This window comes from Panonychus citri, unplaced genomic scaffold (genome assembly GCF_014898815.1).
Source record: "Panonychus citri isolate SS breed McGregor unplaced genomic scaffold, ASM1489881v1 Contig00097, whole genome shotgun sequence".
In the NCBI taxonomy this organism is placed as follows: Eukaryota; Metazoa; Arthropoda; class Arachnida; order Trombidiformes; family Tetranychidae; genus Panonychus; species Panonychus citri.
This window is the reverse complement of record NW_026515502.1, coordinates 245,060-266,071: the sequence shown is the minus strand read 5'-3', so window position 1 is coordinate 266,071 and position 21,012 is coordinate 245,060. Positions and strand designations below refer to the sequence as shown.

At 31.7% G+C, this 21,012-nt stretch overlaps 6 protein-coding genes across 9 annotated transcripts; 2 read left to right on the top strand and 4 right to left on the bottom strand.

Annotated features, from left to right (window-relative positions):
• The first annotated feature begins 57 nt into the window (after positions 1–57).
• On the top strand, positions 58–8,910 carry LOC128388338 (uncharacterized). Its single transcript, XM_053347722.1, has 2 exons — positions 58–979; positions 5,851–8,910. Exons 1-2 carry the CDS (start codon positions 856–858, stop codon positions 8,214–8,216), a joined length of 2,490 nt encoding a protein of 829 aa, XP_053203697.1. The 5' UTR covers positions 58–855; the 3' UTR covers positions 8,217–8,910.
• LOC128388340 (transcription factor RFX4-like) lies at positions 326–5,055 on the bottom strand. Of its 3 annotated transcripts, XR_008325269.1 has the most exons (10): positions 4,839–5,054; positions 4,619–4,742; positions 4,261–4,400; positions 3,252–3,612; positions 3,017–3,170; positions 2,743–2,801; positions 2,226–2,456; positions 2,037–2,145; positions 1,708–1,946; positions 326–1,082 (listed from the first exon to the last, which is right to left on the bottom strand). XR_008325269.1 is itself a non-coding variant. In XM_053347724.1 (9 exons), exons 1-9 carry the CDS (start codon positions 4,943–4,945, stop codon positions 1,789–1,791), a joined length of 1,410 nt encoding a protein of 469 aa, XP_053203699.1. In that variant the 5' UTR covers positions 4,946–5,055; the 3' UTR covers positions 326–1,788. The 3 variants fall into 3 exon arrangements, 2 of the variants coding, with proteins under 2 accessions (XP_053203699.1, XP_053203698.1); XM_053347724.1 differs by having other exon boundaries at positions 326–1,946; positions 2,226–2,451; positions 2,771–2,801; positions 4,839–5,055; XM_053347723.1 differs by having other exon boundaries at positions 326–1,946.
• A 1,375-nt stretch (positions 8,911–10,285) lies between the features above and the next one.
• On the bottom strand, positions 10,286–13,708 carry LOC128388342 (rab GDP dissociation inhibitor alpha-like). 2 transcript variants are annotated; one of them, XM_053347728.1, is made up of 4 exons: positions 13,644–13,663; positions 13,485–13,503; positions 12,595–12,840; positions 10,286–12,252 (listed from the first exon to the last, which is right to left on the bottom strand). In XM_053347728.1, exons 3-4 carry the CDS (start codon positions 12,795–12,797, stop codon positions 11,121–11,123), a joined length of 1,335 nt encoding a protein of 444 aa, XP_053203703.1. In that variant the 5' UTR covers positions 12,798–12,840; positions 13,485–13,503; positions 13,644–13,663; the 3' UTR covers positions 10,286–11,120. The 2 variants fall into 2 exon arrangements, with proteins under 2 accessions (XP_053203703.1, XP_053203702.1); XM_053347727.1 differs by lacking the exon at positions 13,485–13,503 and having other exon boundaries at positions 13,644–13,708.
• A 176-nt stretch (positions 13,709–13,884) lies between these two features.
• Positions 13,885–15,666, bottom strand: LOC128388344 (GMP reductase 1-like). Its single transcript, XM_053347730.1, has 4 exons — positions 15,448–15,666; positions 15,227–15,346; positions 15,058–15,141; positions 13,885–14,879 (listed from the first exon to the last, which is right to left on the bottom strand). Exons 1-4 carry the CDS (start codon positions 15,556–15,558, stop codon positions 14,115–14,117), a joined length of 1,080 nt encoding a protein of 359 aa, XP_053203705.1. The 5' UTR covers positions 15,559–15,666; the 3' UTR covers positions 13,885–14,114.
• A 913-nt stretch (positions 15,667–16,579) lies between these two features.
• On the top strand, positions 16,580–17,403 carry LOC128388347 (innexin shaking-B-like). The gene has a single exon (XM_053347733.1). It carries the CDS (start codon positions 16,780–16,782, stop codon positions 17,374–17,376), a length of 597 nt encoding a protein of 198 aa, XP_053203708.1. The 5' UTR covers positions 16,580–16,779; the 3' UTR covers positions 17,377–17,403.
• Positions 17,404–17,596: 193 nt separating this feature from the next.
• LOC128388345 (GMP reductase 1-like) lies at positions 17,597–19,526 on the bottom strand. Its single transcript, XM_053347731.1, is given in 5 exon segments — positions 17,597–18,017; positions 18,020–18,542; positions 18,780–18,863; positions 18,976–19,095; positions 19,173–19,526. Coding segments are annotated over 5 exon segments (1,053 nt in total). The 5' UTR covers positions 19,260–19,526; the 3' UTR covers positions 17,597–17,778.
• Positions 19,527–21,012: the final 1,486 nt, after the last annotated feature.

Here is a 21,012-nt window from a genome sequence, read left to right as displayed (position 1 = left end):
GTTTTCCAGGTAATCAGCATATTCCAGTTTCCTTGTGGTGGTGTTGATGTTGCAACGAAGACAATGGCAGGTGAAACTGATGAAGATGCTCACTCACGGTAGAGAAGAGAGAAAGAGCAATAAGAGAGTTGAAAAAAGAGAAAACGAGGGAGAAAGAGAAGATACTAAGAAGATGAAGATGAGAGGGAGGCTGTTAGATGGTAATAGAAGATGATGATTACTGTTGGCATTTGGCTTTCGAGTGAGCAACAAGCACCTGCCTTTGTCTGTGTATCTTTTTTCTCTCAAATATTGTATTTGTTTTTTTCTTTGTTAAAATTGTTCTTTTCTCTTCTTCTCTCTCTCTCTCTCTCTCTCTCTCTCTCTCTCTTGATTGTTGTTTCTCTTGTAAAACATGATCAACATGATGATGTTTTCACTTCTCCATCTTTATCAAATTCTTGATTCTTTTCTTGTAATACAATTGAAAAGACAATACTTTTAATTCACTGCCTTTGTTTTCTCCTTTGTTTCTTTTTCTGTTTGTTTCTCTCTCATATCTTACTTTTCTTTTATTTCTCTCTCATCAACCACTGAACTTTTTATTCTCCATCAACACCTTGGAATTGTCATTTGTTTATCTAGTGCTCTCATTCTGACACATTCATGTTCTCTTTGGATTCAACTATTTACCATGAGGATATCAAATTCTATTTTCTGTCACTAGTGAATTTAAGCTTCTTTTTTAATCTCTAGTTGTTGTTATTGTTGTGATGGTTCCTTGTCACAAGTCACCCAAATTTAACGTTTTCCAATCTTCATTTCGTCCGTTTGATTAATTGTGACCATAAAAGAAGCACTTCAATTGTAATCAACATGATGGATGGAACCAAATCAGAGATACCAAAAGTTTCAACACTCGATTCAACTCGTTTTAATGTGAGATACATTGAACGGGAGAGGAAAAGATTATCAATTGTACAGTTTCCATTCTATTCAGGTAAATATTAATATGGATCATAAAATCTTCTTCTCTCTCCATGTAATTAGAATCCGATTGTATTGATTAATTTCCTTGTTCTCATATAAGCTCCAAAAAGAACCTTTTTTTTCCGAAACAAAGACAACAATAGTAACATTAGAATATGAACCCGAACCACCCCAACAAAATGATCCATCTTAAGATAATTTATGCTCTTTCTGAATTGTAAAAATTTCTGTTTGGGTTACCCCTTAAAATAGACAAGATTTACATGGTGTATCGACCCACACACTAAACATACAAATAGATTAACATGATTAACCACTTCATCAATTATCTAAATTCCCTTAAAAGTAACGATTCTCATCATAATACAACTAAATTAACCTAATTGACCTGAAAGAAAGGGTGGCTTGAGAGTTAATTGTTGAATTAAAAGGCGATGATGATGATAGATTAATGTTTACAAATTTAAAAACCTTCGTTAATATTATTAGTTAACTATTAGCATTTTCGTTTCTCTTTCCATCAAAACTAATTAATGGTAACTGCTAATCAACATCATCATCATTTCCATAATCCTACAGGAGGAAAACACTTACGATGACATTTGATTGATTGTAATTGAATAGGTTTAACTTTAAATTGTCTAATTCACTTTAATTTGCTTCTTGAAAAACCTCCAGGGTTAATTGAAACATTTCTGGTTAACCCAAAAACAATAGCAATCAAATAATGTGACTTACCATTTAACTTGTATGATGAGTTTTTTTTACCTAAATTAAACTTATATAATTGTTTTTACAATTAGGATTTAATTTTTATAATCAACTATCATAGAAATCAATGGCTGTACTGTCAAAACATAAATTGTCCCAGCAAATAATTGACAATTTATTAATCTTGAAATAATCTCGACGAATCGTTTCCTCTGCAATTAGAATTGAATATTCCCTGATTGTTGAAAATAAAGTTATCCAATGATCTGTTGATTTATATAAATAGAAATACAAAGAACAAACTAAATTAAATCATTGATTGTGATTAGAGAGACACAGACTATTAATACACTTACTTAATGTTGGTACACAGTTAATTGTCAATTCGCGACAAAGGCAAACAATTAGACGATTGACAATCAAGATAAATTGAGTTGACTTTGAAACGATACATGATGATTGACACTAGAAAAATGAATGATGGTGAGAATAGAAAAGTTAATTAGTGTTGAGATAATCAAGTAAATTAAGCTAATTAAACTTACGTTGTCTAGTAAATCATAAAACAATTGTCTCAATGTTGATAAAAATGAATCTAAATCAACAGAATTTGGTTTTAAATTGGCAAAAAAATCAATCAACAAGGTTAAACTTGAATGATTGCTGTTGTTACAATTAAATAGACAATCATCCCAAATTAAATCCAAATCAAGTGATCGTAAATCATCAGTCATTAATAAAAGTAACTCCTTTTGATTAAGTGTGTATGAACTATTCTAGTGGAAGAAAAAAAATAACAAATATAAATCATCAAGTTACCACAATTAAGAGCATTTAATTATAAAAAGTTATCGATATTTTAATTATCGTCTAAGTTTCATAGTCTTAAATCAATTCCTTGCTATTTATATGTGGCTCAAGATCATTAATCATTGCGTTTTTCATCATAATCAGGTAATTGTTATATGATTATTGTGTTAATTGTGATTAAAATTATTAGTCTCAGTCGTTGAACGGAAATAATTTAACACGGTTATCATTAATGTGAATCAAATCACTTACCTTGATCAAAGGAAATAGATAATTGTACCTTTTAATTGATCTTACAAAATGGTGTAAAGCTGTAAATTAAAGTAAACAACAATTAATTAAATTAGATTATTATTATAAATTATAGTTATCATGATTAACTGGAATAAGTCAACAATCAGCTTGAATCGTTCAATAAAGTTTAAAGTTTACACTTGACTTTGATTGAACTCAAATTAACTTTTTTATGATTGTGCTTACATTTGAATCAAATTAAACTAATCAACAACAACAATTTAAAACTCACCTTCAATTTTTTTAACAATTAAGGAATCAGGAAACCCAATCAGTGCATCTTTTAACCACAATTCAAAATTATCAGCCAACCCATTTAAATAGATGATCATTTGATTGGAAATGTTTTTGGTAAAATTAGCCGGAAAAAGTGAATGTAATAAAGCCTAAATGATGATAACAATTAAGAAATTAGAAAACAATTAAGATCAAAATGATTAATAAACAAAGAGGAGATTAAATTTTACCTCGAAAAACGTGTAATCACAACATTGGATAATTTTGTTAAGTAAATCACAATTAAGTGTTGGATTATAATCAAGATGATTTGACAATTGAAGCCAAAAATGTTTCAAATGGTTTTCAATTAAATCTAATTGATAGTTAATTATATAATCAGCAAGGGAATCACAATGACTTTTGTATATACAAAGAAATGTCTCAATTGTTGAATAATATGGATTAGTTGGTTTAAGAAAATCATCAATTCGAGGAAAATTAAATGACAGTAAATGATTAACTTTATCAATTAAAGTAACATCATGATTTCGAGTTAAATTGTTTCCTTTATTACTTTTTTTACGAGATCCAACCTTTCGTAATTTAGTTCTGTCAAGTTTGCAAATAATAACAATTAAGAATGAAGAAACCAAAAGTATGTAATCGGGCGGGGAAAATGATTAGTTAATTGTTAGCGGAATATGTTACATTATTAAATATAAATTTGATTATGATTATAAATCATCAACTTATTATTATTGTTATAAATATGATTATGATTGTTTGTTGAGTGTAATCATAATAAATCAACACTTGGTTCATCATTATCATTAACATGTCTCATATAATATAATTTAGTTAATAACTTGATTATCATGTGATCATTTGTTAAGAAATTGTAATGATAAATGTTAATTACTCAACTTGTTAATTAAGGTATTGACTGAGTTTGATTAATGGAACCTGATTAATGACAAATAATACATTATAATACTAACTGTATAATCAATTGTTTTTTAACTATAATCATCCTATAGCTTGATTGTTGTTAATTAGTTGAGAATCGTGTGTAAATTGTTGAGCTTTAAAAGTTTAGTAACATTTTGTGTTATTTTATGTGATAGTTATTAGTTTGTCATTTGTGATTAACAGTTAATTGATTGATGTTTTCTGATTACTGATCAACTGATTGTCATGATAATGATGAGACAAGTTTCAGGAAATTGAGATTTAAAAATAACATTGACAATCATTTACCTTAATCTTTGACAATTTTCCAAGTAATCACCATAGTATGGAGACGATTTCCTAATTGCTAGACCAAAATAATGGTACTTTGATTGTCCTCTGGTTCCTAAACGACGGGTAGCTATTTTACTGAATTTACGACGGATAATCTGTGATTTAATTGAATATAATTAACAATTAAAGTTCTAAAACAACAACGAAACTAACAAGTTAATCTTCGTAGGCAATTTAATTAAATTGTAAAGAAGAGTAACAATTTCATCAGAAAGGATACAAAGTTTTTTTCTGATATTAGAAAACAATCACTAAAATTTTGCAATAATTTTTACAATTATTGATTTTCAGTGGATCGTTAATCGACAATTACCTTTCCAAAAGCAGCAGCACTGATCGGTTCAGAGTTAATTGTCCGGCAATGGTCAAGATAATGTTTATAAAGTAAACACCGAGGTAGACAAACGTCATCACATAGCTCATAGTTACTTTCCAGCCTTAAATCATGTTCCAAATGAGATAATCATGATATTCCAAGTGTGAAAATGATTCAGATTAAGAGATGAAAATTTAGTTACGAATGTTTAACTTACCATTTTAATGTTCTTTCGGTTGATTTACATCGGAAGAATTGACTTCGTTTGGATGAGGAGAGTGAAGATGATGAAGTAGATGAGGATGGAGAAGAAAATGAAGACATTAAAATATGAAAAAGAATCAAATGAGAGAACAATTTTCTATAGAAGAAAATAACAATTGTTGATGATCACAATTAAAACAGTAAATTAACTACACAGAGAATGAGAATTAATGAGAAAGTGAAGATGGTGACAGAGATGAAGAAGGAAAAAAAATGGAAAATGGGAGAAGGAGGAAGAAGAGAGAGAGAGAGAAAATGGTGAGACTTACCTTTTATTATCTTAATCAAATTGAGTTGATTGTTAATTTGTCGGTAAATTAGTCTATTTTCAAGTGTCGGCATCATGAACAGGGGGAATACACATAATCAAATAGAAATTATCAAGTGTGAAAAATGATTACAATTTATGATTACAGAATGTGAGTCAGTTTGTTGAATAATTGAACGGATATACACACACATACATACACACTGTGTATACCTAATGAATTAAGGTAGATGTTTGTTGTTAGATTATAACGATAATCAAGATTCAAGGGAATTAATCACTGAAGTGTTTTACCATTTAAATGGAAACAAAAATCAACAATGTTCAATTAATTAGCGTCTTTAATTAATACACTTGATAAACAAATGACACAAAGACCATATAGATTTTCACTTGTTGGATCAAAGAAAACAAAACAGAATATTAAATAATAGATTGATAGAATCACAGAATCAAATCCCGAGTTAATCCAACAGAATAAAAGACAACAAGATTATCCGTTAATCAGAAGAATTAAAACTAATTATGATTAGAGAGAAGAAGAAGAAAAAAAACATGGAGATTAATCAAATGTTGGAATGAGAAGAAAATGTTTACATTTGTAAACAAAGAAAAAAAGAAAAAAAGAAAATTTTTTTGTTCTTTTCTAATTCAATTTTGTTTCTATTCTCTTTTTGTTTTCTCTTTCACACCTCAGCCTTAGGTTGTCTTGTGCCTTTTCTTACAGCTCATATGAACGACATTGGACTAACTGCTAAACAATCAGCTCTAATTAACACTCTAACTGGACTAATTAGTGTTCTCGGTCCGTTAATATTTGGCCCGATCGCTTATCGTTACCATAAATATAATCTAATTATTTGTGTGACTCTTTTCCTCTCGACCATTTCCTATACCTCATTGTTATTTGTTCCTAGAGTATTGAGAACAGCTAAACATTCATCAATTATATTTGATTGTACCAATGGTGAATTGTTAATTGAACGATGTCAAAATTGGGAAAATAATTGTTCACTTCATCCTAAGCGTTTGGCCTATGGTAATTTCACTGATTTTACCTTATATTCATGTAACTATGCTTGTGACATAAACAATTCATTTCTTCATGGTAACAACAGTTTCTCATCATCATCATCATCATCAAAAATTGACTCTAATTATTACCAATCTTCACCATCTTCATCTTCCAATGTTATTGATCCAATTCAAGTTTGTTTTGAAAGTTCATCGGAAGGAACTCTTTGTTTAGAATCATCTGATTCACCTAAACCATCAACCTCAGTTAATCCAGTTACTGGTAAATATTTAGATCCGATTCAGTTTGATTCTAGATTTGATCGATGGCCTGAAAGTGAGCCCAGGGGACTGTTAATTGGTAATAGTCACCTTGTTTCATGCTCTTTTCAGCCCAACGAAGCTTTAATTATAAAAAGTCAAAATTATCAATCAATCAGCTGTAGACCAGCTAAGCCTGGTTGTTTTATCCATTGTCGGGTTGATATGGTCCATAGATCACATTCAATTTTAACAAGCCCACTACCTTGTTACCGATTATCTGGCCGTCCACAGGTTACTTTTTATTCCTATTTGGCCTTACGAAGTGTTGCCGATTTAACTTTGTTCACTGGTTTCTCTTTACTTGATTCCCTGGCAATTACCTTGACCAATGATTTTGATTCAATTTATGGAAGAGCATCTAAATTATTCGCCATCACCTTACCGATGTCTCTCTGGTCTATTGGAGCTGGAATTTTATCCGATTACTTTTCTCTGGTCACTAAACGTCCAGATTATTCACCAATATTTGTTATCTATGATGGTTTCATCTTGATTACTATTATTTTAATCATTTGTTTCCCAGTTGAACCAATTTCAATAACATCTAATCTCATCTCTTACACATCATTATCATCAACTAGTCTCAATGGTGAATCCAATCGACGTCAACAACAAAACCAGAATTCACCTAATCACCAATCAACTTTAACCAAAATCTCATCAACACGATCAACAACCAAGAAACAAACTGAATCATCATCAATGAAGTTCAGGCACAAGATTGGATTATTTTTACTATTACCATTTACCCTAATTCTTGGTACAACATGGGGATTACTTTATAATTATTTACCTGCTTACTATTTGGAGCTTGGAATTGATAAAACTTGGTTAAGCGTCGCCTATTCATTAGGATTTATTGGTTATGCTCCCTTCTGTTTAATTATTAAATCATTAACCTCAGGAATTGGAAGAATCCATCTAATTGTGCTGGCATTTACTTTCTATTCAATTCGTTTGGTTGGAATATCGTTCCTTCATCAACCTCGTTGGACAATTATACCTTTCCAGTTAATGGAAACCTTCACTCTTCCCTTAGCATGGGTTGGAATCACTTCATCAATTCATCGGCTTTTACCTTCATTTGCCACCGGATCTCATCTAATTGTCCAATATACTTTGGTAATTATTCACTTTGGCCTTGGACGATCATTAGGTGGACTCTCCTGGTGGCTTTGGTTACAAGACTGGGAATTTAATCATAATCGTTGGAATTGGTTAATCTATGATTGGCCTTTAATTCAAATTGCAGCTAATTACGATATATCAAGTTACCGGTTATTACTTCGTTTAACTGCAATTATCTTGGCAATTTGTGGTTTCGTTTTACTCTTCTTTTATCATCTTTATTGTTTCTGTTGTTCACCAATTAAAAAACGATCATCATCATCATCATCATCCCACAGGTTAAAAAAACAGAAAACAAATAATCGTCTAAAAGGTAAACAAAAGTCCCAACCATCAACATCGACCTCTAATCAATTGCAACAATCAACGGAAACTGATGTTTTACTCAATGGTATCCACGGTAGAAGTGGTGAAGATATTGGTTCACCATCATCACCATTTAATTCACCTTCCGGTGACAATAATCAATCAATGATTAACGATCAATCTAAATTGATAACATCACCTAAAACAATGACTACAATTAATGAAATGCCTTCTAATGGTGAAACAAATGGAATCAAGTTAATCAGTAAAGTTGGAGAAGACGATTTGTAACTAAATTAATTAACTAAACGAATTAATTGTTTTCCAAATTTATCTCATCATTTATCATCAATTCATCATCATTAAGCAAATTATTTTCAAATAATCATCATCAATGGTCACTTAATTATATTACCAATGTATTGGACTCGCAATCTCACCTTGATTACAATTTGTTTTAATTGTATCAAAAGAAAACAATCAATTGTAATAATTTATAAACACAATAGAAATGATATTTATTGATCATTTTTTGTTGATCATTAATATATTGTAAAAGTTATTTAATTATAATTGTAATGATTACAAATCTGATTATGTAGTTCTCGTTGATAAAAATTAACATTGAGTTATAATATTAATCATCTTAATTGTGAACACAATTACATAATCAACATGAATCTAATTCCATCTTTAATGGGTGTAACAATTATAATTGTATCTTTTGTATGATAATCAGTCAACAATTAAGAGAGAAAGAAACTGTTTTCATTCAATCAGAATTAACTTTTCCAATTCTGAAAAAATGAAACAAAAAATATTAATTGTTAGACATTTCAATTGATCACAACCATCAGGAATAAACAATCAATCACTAATTTGATTATTTGCTGACCAACCTAATCAAAGTTAAACAATTAACTGTTTACTTTGCCTCGATTTTTAAATTATCAATCATTGTTTTCAATAATTAAATGTTGACTCAATGTTTTTGTTTACCAAATGATTTTGTTGTTTATGATTGACAACAATTCAATGAGCAATCAAATTAAGGAATCAATTGATTAGGGAAATGAAATAAATTTAAAAAGAAAATTAAATTTGATTATTAATCAGATTTCGGTTCATTTAAAACTGTGTTTAAACTTATTTAGTGACAATTTAACTGTTTAATGTTGATATAAATTGAGAATTAGTTAAACCGATTGTAAATTAATTGTCATTGATTGACAATAACACTTAAAGTTTTTTTTTTCTCAAGTGTCATCAAGATTAAGGTTAAGATGAGTTTATGACGATAAAGACGAAGAAGATAATTATGATTTAAGTTGTTGACACTTCCACTGATTACTGGAAGTTGCAATGAAAGTGTCAATCAACAATCAGGCAAATTGTTGATAAATTTACAATTTGGCAAAACGTCAGCACGATAATAATTGAGAGTTGACTTTTAAATTGTTCAAAGTTTGTCAATTTGCTAGAATGATGAAATTTCAACTCAATCAACTTAACAAGATATCAGAGAATCGATGTAATCAAAATCAAATTAAATTGTGAAGACTATTAATACAAGGATATTATGAAGAATCGCGAAAATTGTGATTAGAATTAAAGTTAATCAATGAGATTACATATTAACCGAAAAATGTCTCACGCATTCAGAGATGATTTTTAAATTTTCTCTCTTCTAATTTCTCATTCTTTCAAAGAATTTCTCATGAAAAGGAAGAAAAGAAGATGATGATGATGATGATGGAAGATAAACAGACAAAGGGAGAGAAAAAGAACCAGAAAGACAAGATATTGTGTTCTGATCTAATCAACAATCAGCAGAAATTCATGTTGAATGAATTTCCTGGAATAAGTTAAATCATAATAGACTTTTGGCTTCATCGTCATTCATTTTGTCTCTTTTTCATTCATTCAGCTTAATTGTTGATTCATTTTCACCTCCTCCTCCTCTTTTTTTTCATCATCTACAATCAACAATAGATGAGAAATGGTGATGATCCTGTAAATTGACCAAACGATCATTTAATTTCATCCTCAAGTTTAGATCATTTTTTCATGGGATCAATTTTGGTGTTGGTGTAATTTGGTTGAAGAAACATGAATGAAATGAGCAAAAAAACGAGTAAAATAAGGTGATGATGATGATGGAAGATGAGGAAAGAGAGTGTGGCAAGAATAGAGATGACGGAGAGAAAAAAGTGAAGAAAAAATTAGTGACGATGAATGAAATTCATTGATGGATGAAGATTCTTTTAGATTTGGAAGTTGAATCAATATTGTCGCGAATGAGAAGTTAATGATCATCAAGAAGGAGGAATGAATTAGAAAAGAGCTGAGAGAAAGTGTCATTAAAGTACAGTAGTAGAGAGAGAGATTAATCAACCCAATACACATTTACTTTTCCATTAAGAGGAATTGATTGTTGATACACAGACGACAGAATGATTGAGACAGTACAAAGATATAAAGAGAAAAGAAAGAAAGAAAAATATAAGACATACACAAGTGGGAAAAAAGAATAGAAATTAAGAGAAGGTGAGAAAATAGAAAAACAAAAGAGAAAAATACAACATCCAAAACAGAAAATGAGAATTTACCTGTTGAGATATTTATCTTTTTTTCGCATTTCAGGTGATTACGATTTTCTGTTTTTGACTGGAGGAGAAAAAGAAAATATCATTTGCAAATACTGAGGGCGAAAATTACTTGGAGCGGGATTGGGATTTTGGTGAAAGAAAAGGACAAGCAGTTATTTGAATCCATTTACAACACCGTTAATATTATTAGATTAATATCTTTCAACATGAGAGTTTTGTTTTCTTGTAGATAGGGAGAGAAAAGGTGAGATAGAAGATAGATTAGAGTGTGAATTTAGACTTGAGACCGGGTTTAAAGGGACAGAGAACTTTTTGTTTGTATGGGTTAGGGAGAGAGAGAGAGAGAGAGAGTGGAAGAGAATTCAAGGAGTAAAGACAAAAGGGAAAAGATTAGAAGAAAAGATAGCGAATATATTGAATCTTCTTTTGCTATTTGGAGTTTCCTTGTGCCATTCAGAGCCTTTGATTTGAAAATTGTTTTCTTCTTGAAGCCATGCTGAATACTAACGGATGATTTTTGATACTTGTTGATTTATTTTTTTCTGTATTTCCAAAATTGTGGATTTTATGTATTTGAAAATTTTCTTTAATGTTGCTCATCATCATCCAAATTACGTTTTACTTTGGAAAAGTCAAACTCTTCACCGGTTCCTCTCTTGTAAATATCCAACACATCGAGACAGGTTGTTTCAAAATGAGTTGTAGCATCAAATGATTCCGAGATAAATATTTGGCTTTCCAATCCATTGTCATCCGGCTTGTAAATGTCCGAAATGGCGACAAATTTTTGCTTTATTGGGCCAAGAAGATCCAAACCTGGTTTAATCTCTCCTTCAGGATTGTTGGTCTCAACAAAAGCTGATACCATAGCAATGAACCAACCCTTTGATGAAACTTGATGAGTATATGATACCATAGAAACATAAATATCAGATTTACGACCAACTTGCTTTTGGGGAATGATAATTTGACAGGAGAGAGAATCTTTGGTATTCGGAATTGGATGGTTGAGTAAACAGATACAACGAATCACTTGGCCAACCTTTTTTACTCGATCGGTTACATAGCTAGGATCACAATAGACTTGCTTACATCGAGCAATCTCATTACCAGATCGGACACCAACTACTTTACCATTTTCCATGACGATCTCATCAACCTGTTTGTCCAACATGTAGGTACCGCCATAAATGGCAGAGAGACGAGCAAAACCTTGAGGAAGTTCACCCAAACCATATAGAGGGTAAAGGTAAGGACTTTTACCGTATCGTGCCAATGATTCACTGTAAAGTCGAACTCTTTCAATCAAATCAGCACATGGTTTGTAAAGATAATCATCATCTCGATACAAAGCTAAAGCATGACCTGTAAAATCAGCAGTATCTTTGTCTAAATTGAAATGCTCATACAATTGAGCAGCGGTTGTTTTGTTTGGATCAACGTCTTTCCAGGTTGACTTGTCATTCTTGTTAAAGTCTTTGACAAACAAAAGGAAACTTCTGAATCGACGTTTCTCAAACATTCCCATTAAACTTGAAGCTAAAGCTTCTTTCTCATCAGCTGGTACTTTAAAGATTTTTCCTCCCTTGTAAACGTAAGATCCTTCAATAACTTTGAACTCAAGGTACCTGGTAACCTCAGTGTGAATCAATAATTTTACCAGTAAACCATTAGCCATAAGAAATTTAGGGATTAGATCAACATTCCAGTCTCGAGTTCTGTAAATGGATTGGAAAATCAAATGAAAATAAAGGATTGGTCAATATTTAGACATAGAAAGTTACATTGATGATGAATATTGATTTAACTCAATTTTCAATGAATATTAATGATTATCTACTACCAGCACAATTGGAAAATGTGTGAAGATAAAAAAAAGAAGAAAATCAAACAAAATTATATCAGAAAGAGATAATGTTGCAAAGAGAGATTAAGTAACCATATTCATTTTCTGTATAGAATAAAATTGTCACAGAAAAAAAGGGTGTAATTGTTTATACATATGTTACATCTTTTTCTCTTTTCTTTGAGAGTGGAAATTATTGTAAAAATGTAATCACCTTCCAAATTCATCCAGACTGGCCACTTCATTGCCAAATTTACTGAACAGATCTTCTAATGGGGTAATACTGGCTGATTCACCTCCATAATACTTGTTTCGGTCAATATGGAGAACTTTTTTACCAGAGACAGAGAGCATACCAGAAATGATACATTCTTTTAGTCCAGTACCCAAAACGATGGCATCATATTCTTCATCCATGATTATTCAAGTGTTTAGATTTAAATACCTCTATTAGTAATACCTGTTGAGTTATAACACGGAGACAAAGAGAGAGAACCGTAAGTAAAATAAAGATATTAAGACTAGGGATTCAAAGGATCTGAGTTAAGACACAGAGCAAGGAAAAAAATGGAGGCTAAGATGAGAGCAATGATAGGGTGTTGAAATTAATGACGATGAAAGGATGCAGAAAGTGGAAGAAGAAACAATATGAGAAAAAAGAGAACAGTTTAACTGGAGAGAATAATCAAAAGAAAGAGCGAGTGAGAGACAAGGGAGATGAGATGAGAGAGGGCGACAGAAAGAGATAATCAAGAGAAGACAGCAAAACAAAGAGAGACAGATAGACTGAGAGAGAGAGAGAATAAGAATAGAATAGAGGGTTGAAAGGTGAAATCAACAAAAAAAGTGATGATCGACAAGTAGACAGAGAGTAGGAGAGAGAGAAAAAGAAAGAGAAAGAGGAAAGGTAACTCAGAGCAAGAAACTTAAGGAGGTGAAGAAAAAGCAAGATGGATGAAAATGATGATGTTGTTGTTTTTGATGATGAAGATGATGATAAGAATACTTAAAAAGTGAAGAAAAGAAATAGAAAGGGTTAGGGAGGCAACAAAAAGAGCGTAGACAAAAAACAATCTGAATGAACATAAAAAAATAAAGACAAACCAGAATGGAAAAAGTCAAGCTGATGATGGGAAAAAAAGAGAATAGAAATAAAAAACAAGAGAAAAAAATTGCATGAATGTTGACAAGAAGCAATTTAAAAATAAAATTACAAACTAAACCAATCAACCTAAATAGAAACAATCAATTCAAAATACTAACCAATAAATTAGATGATGATTTTATTTGGAAACAACAATTAAATTCAGGCACTGGGACAATTAAGACAAGAATTGAATTAACAGTTGGAATCAAGAAAATCACATAAAAGGAAGAGACAAATTCTCAATTTGAAGGACATCTAGTGGTCGTTATTACTACTAAGCTGAAATTCGATTTCAATTAAACTTTTTCAATCATCAATCAAATCAATTTTCAATTAACATTAATAATTATTATTAAATTATTAATAGAAAAAAATTAAACATGATGAACAACTTGTTGATTGTTTGGTAATTTTTTGATAATATGGTCTCGTTGGAGTTGATTAGCTGTGTTGATATTTTTCTGAGTGAAAAAGGATAAACTTCTGGACAAATTGTGAATTAATGTATAACTTGAACTTTAATTTGATCAAGATTTTGAGTTATGAGACAAAATATGAATTAAATCGGTGCTCATTCAAATGCCCGTTTAATTGTCAACTTCCATTTGTTGAAAAATTTCGTTAGTTTGCTGGGTAACCCTGATGAATCTAGTTTTACGAGGAAGCTCTTCAAGTTTCGACGAACCAGTGTAGGTACAAGCCGATCTCAGGCCACCAAGAATGTCCAAGATTGTTTGGTCAACATCGCCTCTATATGGAATCTCAACAGTTTTACCTTCTGATGCTCGATATTCAGCTACTCCACCATTATGTTTGTTCATGGCAGTTGCTGAGCTCATCCCATAGAATTTTTTATATTTTTTACCATTTCTTTCAATAGTCTCTCCTCCACACTCAGTGTGCCCTGACAACATACCACCGAGCATCACGAAATCAGCACCCGCACCAAAAGCTTTACAAACGTCACCTGGATAGGTACACCCACCGTCAGAAATAATGTGCCCTCCAAGTTCATGAGCGACTTCAGCACATTCGATGACAGTGCTTAACTGCGGATAACCAACTCCAGTCTTTTTCCTAGTGGTACATACCGAACCAGGACCAATTCCTATTTTAATTATATCAGCACCAGCGAGAATCAATTTTTTGACCATCTCAGCGGTGACCACATTACCCGCCATGATGGTTCGATCGGGAAAAGCAGCTCGTGTCTTTTTGACAAATTCAACAAAAAGGTCAGAATATCCATTGGCCACATCCAAGCAAATAAAGGGTATCGAGGGCACTTCTTCTAGAATAGTACTTAGGTTGGTGAAATCCGATTCTCCGATACCAGAACTTACAGCTACATTCTGAGAGAGAGAGAGAGAGAGAGAGAGAGAGAGAGAGAGAGAGAGAGTGATAACACTAATCAATTAGTCGATTTTTTTATATCAGAAGTGAAAAAAATAGTAACAGTAATTGATCTTGATTGGATTACAATGTAAACCCTTGTTAAGGTTAATCAAACATGTAAACATAATCACAAACCTTAATTGCGTCTGGATGTTGATCCGCGAATTGTTTCCATTCATCATTTGAATAGTGTTTATGAATTGTAGTAAGTAGATTGTGCTGTTGAAAATAATTAAAGAAAAACAATTAATCAACAATTAAAAAGGTTAAAGGTAAGAAGAGAGCGAGGGAAAAATGAACCCACCTTATTCAAAGCTAATGCCATCGGAAAAGTGCCAATGGTGTCCATGTTTGCAGCGATAATTGGTACACCACAATATTCCTGATTGGAATTTTTAAATTTCATCGTTCGATTAAGATCAACCTGTTGTAATTTTTTTAAATTAACGTCACAATATAGAGAACAATCAATTAGAATAAAGCACCACAATAGAAAATGAGATAAAAGTAAACAACCGGACTCACCTCTGATCTACTCTTGAGAGTACTGCTTTGAGGAACTATTAAAACATCCTTGAAATCGAGTTTGATGTCGTTATTTATTTTTGACATTACATTACATTGACATTTAGACATTTTTTGTTCTAAACACTAACCGAAAACAAATTTGATTAAGGTCAAAAGAGAGAAAAAAAAATTAACTACAAGGCAAAAGTTAAAAGTTGAAACTGTTCATTGGGATTCGTTTCTGAATCTTTTATATTCTCAGGGAGTGACATCTATTGAAAGAACTGATAAACCACCGAAAGATAAAAATGGATTTAATTGTTGATTCGAAGATGATTAAACAATTAACTTGGTGGGTCAATTCTTCAACCAATCTGAAGGTTAAGTGTTTGTTTTGTTTTGAGATTAAAACTCGATCGCGTTATCGACTTTGTTTATAACTAATCGAAAGACTTTAAATCAACACAATTAAACTGATTAATTATTTGGAAAGTTAATTGTTTATTCACATATTTATCAAATTTTTAATTGTTAACTTGGAATCAGATTACAGTTAACTGATGGAGAATACTTTTGATTCTTATACAGGGCTATTCAACTTCATTTTCATCAGATTTTTATTTTAAGTCAAGAACCAGTGGGTTCTAAAAGATCAGACTTCGTACAGGATATGTATCCGAGCTGAAGATAAACTTCGTATAAAAAGTTTTAAGGTCATTGAGGTCACTTCACGATAAACGCATTGAGAGGCCATTTGAAGACTTTTTTGAAAAGAGCAAAAAATTATCCCTAAATGGGTTTATCGTGAAATGATCTCAATGACCTTGAATGTTTTTTGATAGTTACTTTTGTTTCAGAATTTAATTCATTAATTTTAATTGTCACTAAAATGATTTAACAATTAGTCTTTGATTAATGTTTTCTAATTTGATTGGTATCATTATGAGCCAATATGAATTAACTAATTGTGATCAAATATTGCTCATTGATGATGACGATTAACAATCAAATTGAATACTACAAAATTGATCAAATAAATAGACAATTTAACCTCAATTAATTGTCAAGATGAAACAATGAGAAGGTGAGAAAACAATTAATTAGTTCAGATTTAATTAGAATCATTAACTATCAATACAATTGATTAAGATTTCTATAGATATTTGAATTTGATTTTTATACATATTCTTTGTTATCATTAACTAATCATCGACACAATCACCTCCATAATTGGTTCAATTGTAAATTGTGATATCAACTCGTCATTCTAATTGTTATTGTAATTAGAATCGTTCCTATCAAGGATTAACTGGTTATCCATCGACTTCTTGGTTTGATCCATACTCGACAATGGATGGACTATTTCGAGGATTGTCCAAGTTAATCAAAATCACGCCAGTGACCAACGACGATATCGTCTTTCGACTTCATCGACAACTCACCGTTTTAATACTCTTCGCCTTTTCCATAATAGTGACCGCTCGTCAGTATATCGGTGATCCAATTGACTGTTTACCCAAAAGTGAGATTTCATCTGACCTACTGGACACTTATTGTTGGATCCATACCACGTTTAGTATTGAAAGTGCCTGGAATAAAACGATCGGAACGGAAGTTCCTTACCCGGGAATCGATAATTCAAGAGGTTCTGATCGTGTTCACCATTATTATTATCAATGGGTTTGTTTTTTCCTCTTCATTCAAGCTCTTCTTTTTTATCTTCCTCGATTCTTATGGAAATCGTTTGAAAATCATCGTTTATCCTCCATCGTTATGGATCTTCATTCACCGATTTTATCTCATGATGAGAGATCGAGACAAATTAAAATCTTCATCAATTATTTCATCGCTCATCTTGGTTACAATGGGATTTTCACTTTTCAATATTATTTCTGTCAAATCCTTTGTTTCGCCAATGTGGTTGGTCAATGGAATGAACCAGAATGAATTAAGTCAAACTGATGATGATTTTATTAAATTCAGGCACTGGGACAATTAAGACAAGAATTGAATTAACAGTTGGAATCAAGAAAATCACATAAAAGGAAGAGACAAATTCTCAATTTGAAGGACATCTAGTGGTCGTTATTACTACTAAGCTGAAATTCGATTTCAATTATAATTAACATTTATTATTAATAGAAGAAAATTAAACATGATAAACAACTTGTTGATTGTTTGGTCTGGTTGGAGTTTATTAACTGTGTTGATATTTTTTCGATGGAAAAGGTTTAATATTTTCTGGACAAATTGTGAATTAATGTGATTTTTTACATTTTTCAACTTGGATTTTAATTTGAGATTTTGAGACAAAATATTAATTAAATCGGTGCTCATTCAAATGCCCGTTTAATTGTCAACTTCAATTCGGTGAAAAATTTCGTTTGTTTGTTGTGTCACTCTTATGAAGGTAGTTCGACGGGAGAGCTCCTTGAGTTTAGATGAACCAGTGTAAGTACAAGCCGATCTCAGGCCACCAAGAATGTCCAAGATTGTTTGGTCGACATCTCCTCTATATGGAACCTCAACAGTTTTGCCCTCTGATGCCCGATACTCCGCTACACCACCATGGTGTTTGTTCATAGCAGTTTTGAGCTCATCCCATAGAATTTTTTATATTTTTTACCATTTCTTTCAATAGTTTCACCTCCACACTCAGTGTGCCCTGACAACATACCACCGAGCATCACGAAATCAGCACCCGCACCAAAAGCTTTGCAGACGTCACCTGGACATGTACAACCACCGTCCGAAATAATGTGACCACCAAGTCCATGGGCGGCATCGGCACATTCAATGACGGCACTTAACTGTGGATAACCCACTCCAGTCTTTTTCCTGGTGGTACAAACTGAACCAGGACCAATTCCTACCTTGATGATATCAGCACCAGCGAGAATTAATTCCTCGACCATCTCGTCGGTGACCACATTACCCGCCATGATGGTTCGATCGGGAAAAGCAGATCGTGTCTTTTTAACGTAATCGACGAAAAACTCTGAATAACCATTCGCAACATCCAAGCAAATGAAGGGTATTGAGGGCACTGCTGTAAGAATATCACTCAGGTTGGTGAAATCCGATTCTCCGATACCAGAACTTACAGCTACATTCTGAGAGAGAGAGAGAGAGAGAGAGATAACACTAATCAATTAGTCGATTTTTTTATATCAGAAGTGAAAAAAATAGTAACAGTAATTGATCTTGATTGGATTACAATGTAAACCCTTGTTAAGGTTAATCAATATTGAGTATCTAGGATAATATGGCCTAGTTTTCTCAAGGTCATGTACTAAATTAGAAATAGAATCTGATTCTCAAAAATAGAAAATGTAAACATAATCACAAACCTTAATTGCGTCTGGATGTTGATCCGCAAATTGTTTCCATTCATCAACGGAATAATGTTTATGCACTGCAGTTAGTAGATTGTGCTGTTAACAATAATTTGAGAACAATTAATCAACAATTTAAAAGGTAAAAAGGTAAGGAGATGTTTTAAATAAAAAAACAACAAAGATTAAAATAGCAGAGCGAAAAACTAACCTGACTGAGAGCAACAGCCATGGTGAAGGTGCCAATGGTGTCCATGTTTGCAGCGATAATTGGTACTCCACAATATTCCTGATTGGAATTTTTAAACTTCATTGATCGATTAAGATCGACCTAAACAAAAGCGAAGATTAAAGTCCAAATTAACAATAGAGAAAAATACAGAATAACATAAACACAACCGAACTCACTTCTGCTCTACTCTTGAGAGTACTCCTTTTTGGACGAAATAAAACATCCTTGAAATCGAGTTTAATGTCGTTGATTATGGTTGGCATGGTGGTTTATTTTTCGAAAAACTAACGAGATATAAAGTTGATTGTCAAAAAGAAGAAGAAAAAAATTAACCACAAGTCACGAATTACAAGTTGAAACTGTTCATTGGGATTCGTTTCTGAATCTTTTATATTCTCAGGGAGTGACATCTATTGAAAGAACTGATAAACCACCGAAAGATAAAAGTGGATTTAATTGTTGATTCGAAGATGATTAAACAATTAACTTGGTGGGTCAGTTCATCAACCAATCTGAAGGTTAAGTGTTTGTTTTGTTTTAAGATTAAAACTCGATCGCGATATCGACTTTGTTTATAACTAATGGAAAGACTTTAAATCAACACAATTAAACTGATTAATTATTTAGAAAGTTAATTGTTTATTCACATATTCATCAGATTTTTAATTGTTAATTAATTGTTAACTTGGTATCAGATTACAATTAACTGATGGAAATTACTTTTAATTGTTATATAGTGATCTTCATGTTGATTGTAATTAAATTTCACTCCGATCGATTATTAGATTATGAGATATTTTTTAATAATCGATAAATCAAACAATTGCCTTAAGTGTTAATGATTATATTTGGTGGTGGTAAAGTTGATCAGCGAATTTCATTTCAAATTAACTTGATTAATTTATGTCATTTTGGAACTCATTCATTAGGTTCATTAGGAACTGAGCGAGTTTTTGATTTTGTTTGTGAAATTACCAGGATTAAATTGTTGATTCACTTTGACCGAATTAAATAAACAACTAAATTGTTGTCCAATTGATCATAACTTTAATTGTAATCAATCAGTGAACGAGTGTGTGTGTGTGTGAATGTCAGAGGTAATCAACTCTCACAATCACCTAAAGACTTATTGGTTAGTTAATTAATCAAAAGTCTTTGATTAAATCATGTTGATTATTTATTCTTAACATTGTATGAATCCTCGACTCGTTTTAATTTGATTTTTATACATATTCTTTGTTATCATTAACTAATCATCTCCATAATTGGTTCAACTGTAAATTGTGATATCAACTCGTCATTCTAATTGTTATTGTAATTAGAATCGTTCCTATCAAGGATTAACTGGTTATCCATCGACTTCTTGTTTTGATCCATACTCGACAATGGATGGACTAATGAATCAATTCATGAGTGGTTTTTTACATTTTTCAACTGAGGATAAGCCACTCCAGTCTTTTTCCTAGTTATACAAACACTACCAGGACCAATTCCTACTTTAATAATATCAGCACTGGCGAGAATCAACTCTTCGACTATCTCAGTGGTGACCACATTACCCGTCATGATGGTTCGATCATAAAAAGCAGCTCGTGTCTTCCTAGCAAATTCAACGAAAAACTTTGAGTACCCATTAGCAACATGGTAAAGGAAAGGTAGTTCAGGTATTGAGTAAAATATCAAGGTCATTCCGGTCATTTTGTTAGGATAAGGTTTCAAGGTCATTTGATGATCGCAATCGATTCCAACAAACAACATTTACCTTAATCACAAAGATTTCTCGACTCTCAACCTCTTTGTTACGAGCACATTAATGAAAGTTGGGACAAAACAAAACATTGTGTTTATAACTAATCGAAAGACTTTAAATCAATATAATTAAACTAATGATGCTTAATTGTTTATTCACATATTTATCAAATTTTAATTGTTAACTTGGTATCAGATTACAATTAACTGATGAAGATTACTTTTGATTGTTATATAGTGATCTTGATGCTGATTGTAATTAAATTT

Excerpts from the sequence above, each read along its gene's own strand:
- LOC128388338 (XM_053347722.1), top strand. The coding sequence starts at position 856 with ATGATGGATGGAACCAAATCAGAGATACCAAAAGTTTCAACACTCGAT. Across the intron at positions 980-5,850 it reads ACAGTTTCCATTCTATTCAG|CCTTAGGTTGTCTTGTGCCT; the intron begins GTAAATATTAAT and ends TTCACACCTCAG.
- LOC128388340 (XM_053347723.1), bottom strand. The coding sequence starts at position 4,945 with ATGTCTTCATTTTCTTCTCCATCCTCATCTACTTCATCATCTTCACTC. Across the intron at positions 3,613-4,260 it reads GAAAATTGTCAAAGATTAAG|AACTAAATTACGAAAGGTTG; the intron begins GTAAATGATTGT and ends CAAACTTGACAG. Across the intron at positions 2,146-2,225 it reads TTTATGATTTACTAGACAAC|TGTCAATCATCATGTATCGT; the intron begins GTAAGTTTAATT and ends TCATTTTTCTAG.
- LOC128388342 (XM_053347727.1), bottom strand. The coding sequence starts at position 12,797 with ATGGATGAAGAATATGATGCCATCGTTTTGGGTACTGGACTAAAAGAA. Across the intron at positions 12,253-12,594 it reads AGTCTGGATGAATTTGGAAG|AACTCGAGACTGGAATGTTG; the intron begins GTGATTACATTT and ends ATCCATTTACAG.
- LOC128388344 (XM_053347730.1), bottom strand. The coding sequence starts at position 15,558 with ATGTCTAAATGTCAATGTAATGTAATGTCAAAAATAAATAACGACATC. Across the intron at positions 15,347-15,447 it reads CTCTCAAGAGTAGATCAGAG|GTTGATCTTAATCGAACGAT; the intron begins GTGAGTCCGGTT and ends AAATTACAACAG. Across the intron at positions 15,142-15,226 it reads TGGCATTAGCTTTGAATAAG|CACAATCTACTTACTACAAT; the intron begins GTGGGTTCATTT and ends TATTTTCAACAG.
- LOC128388347 (XM_053347733.1), top strand. The coding sequence starts at position 16,780 with ATGGATGGACTATTTCGAGGATTGTCCAAGTTAATCAAAATCACGCCA.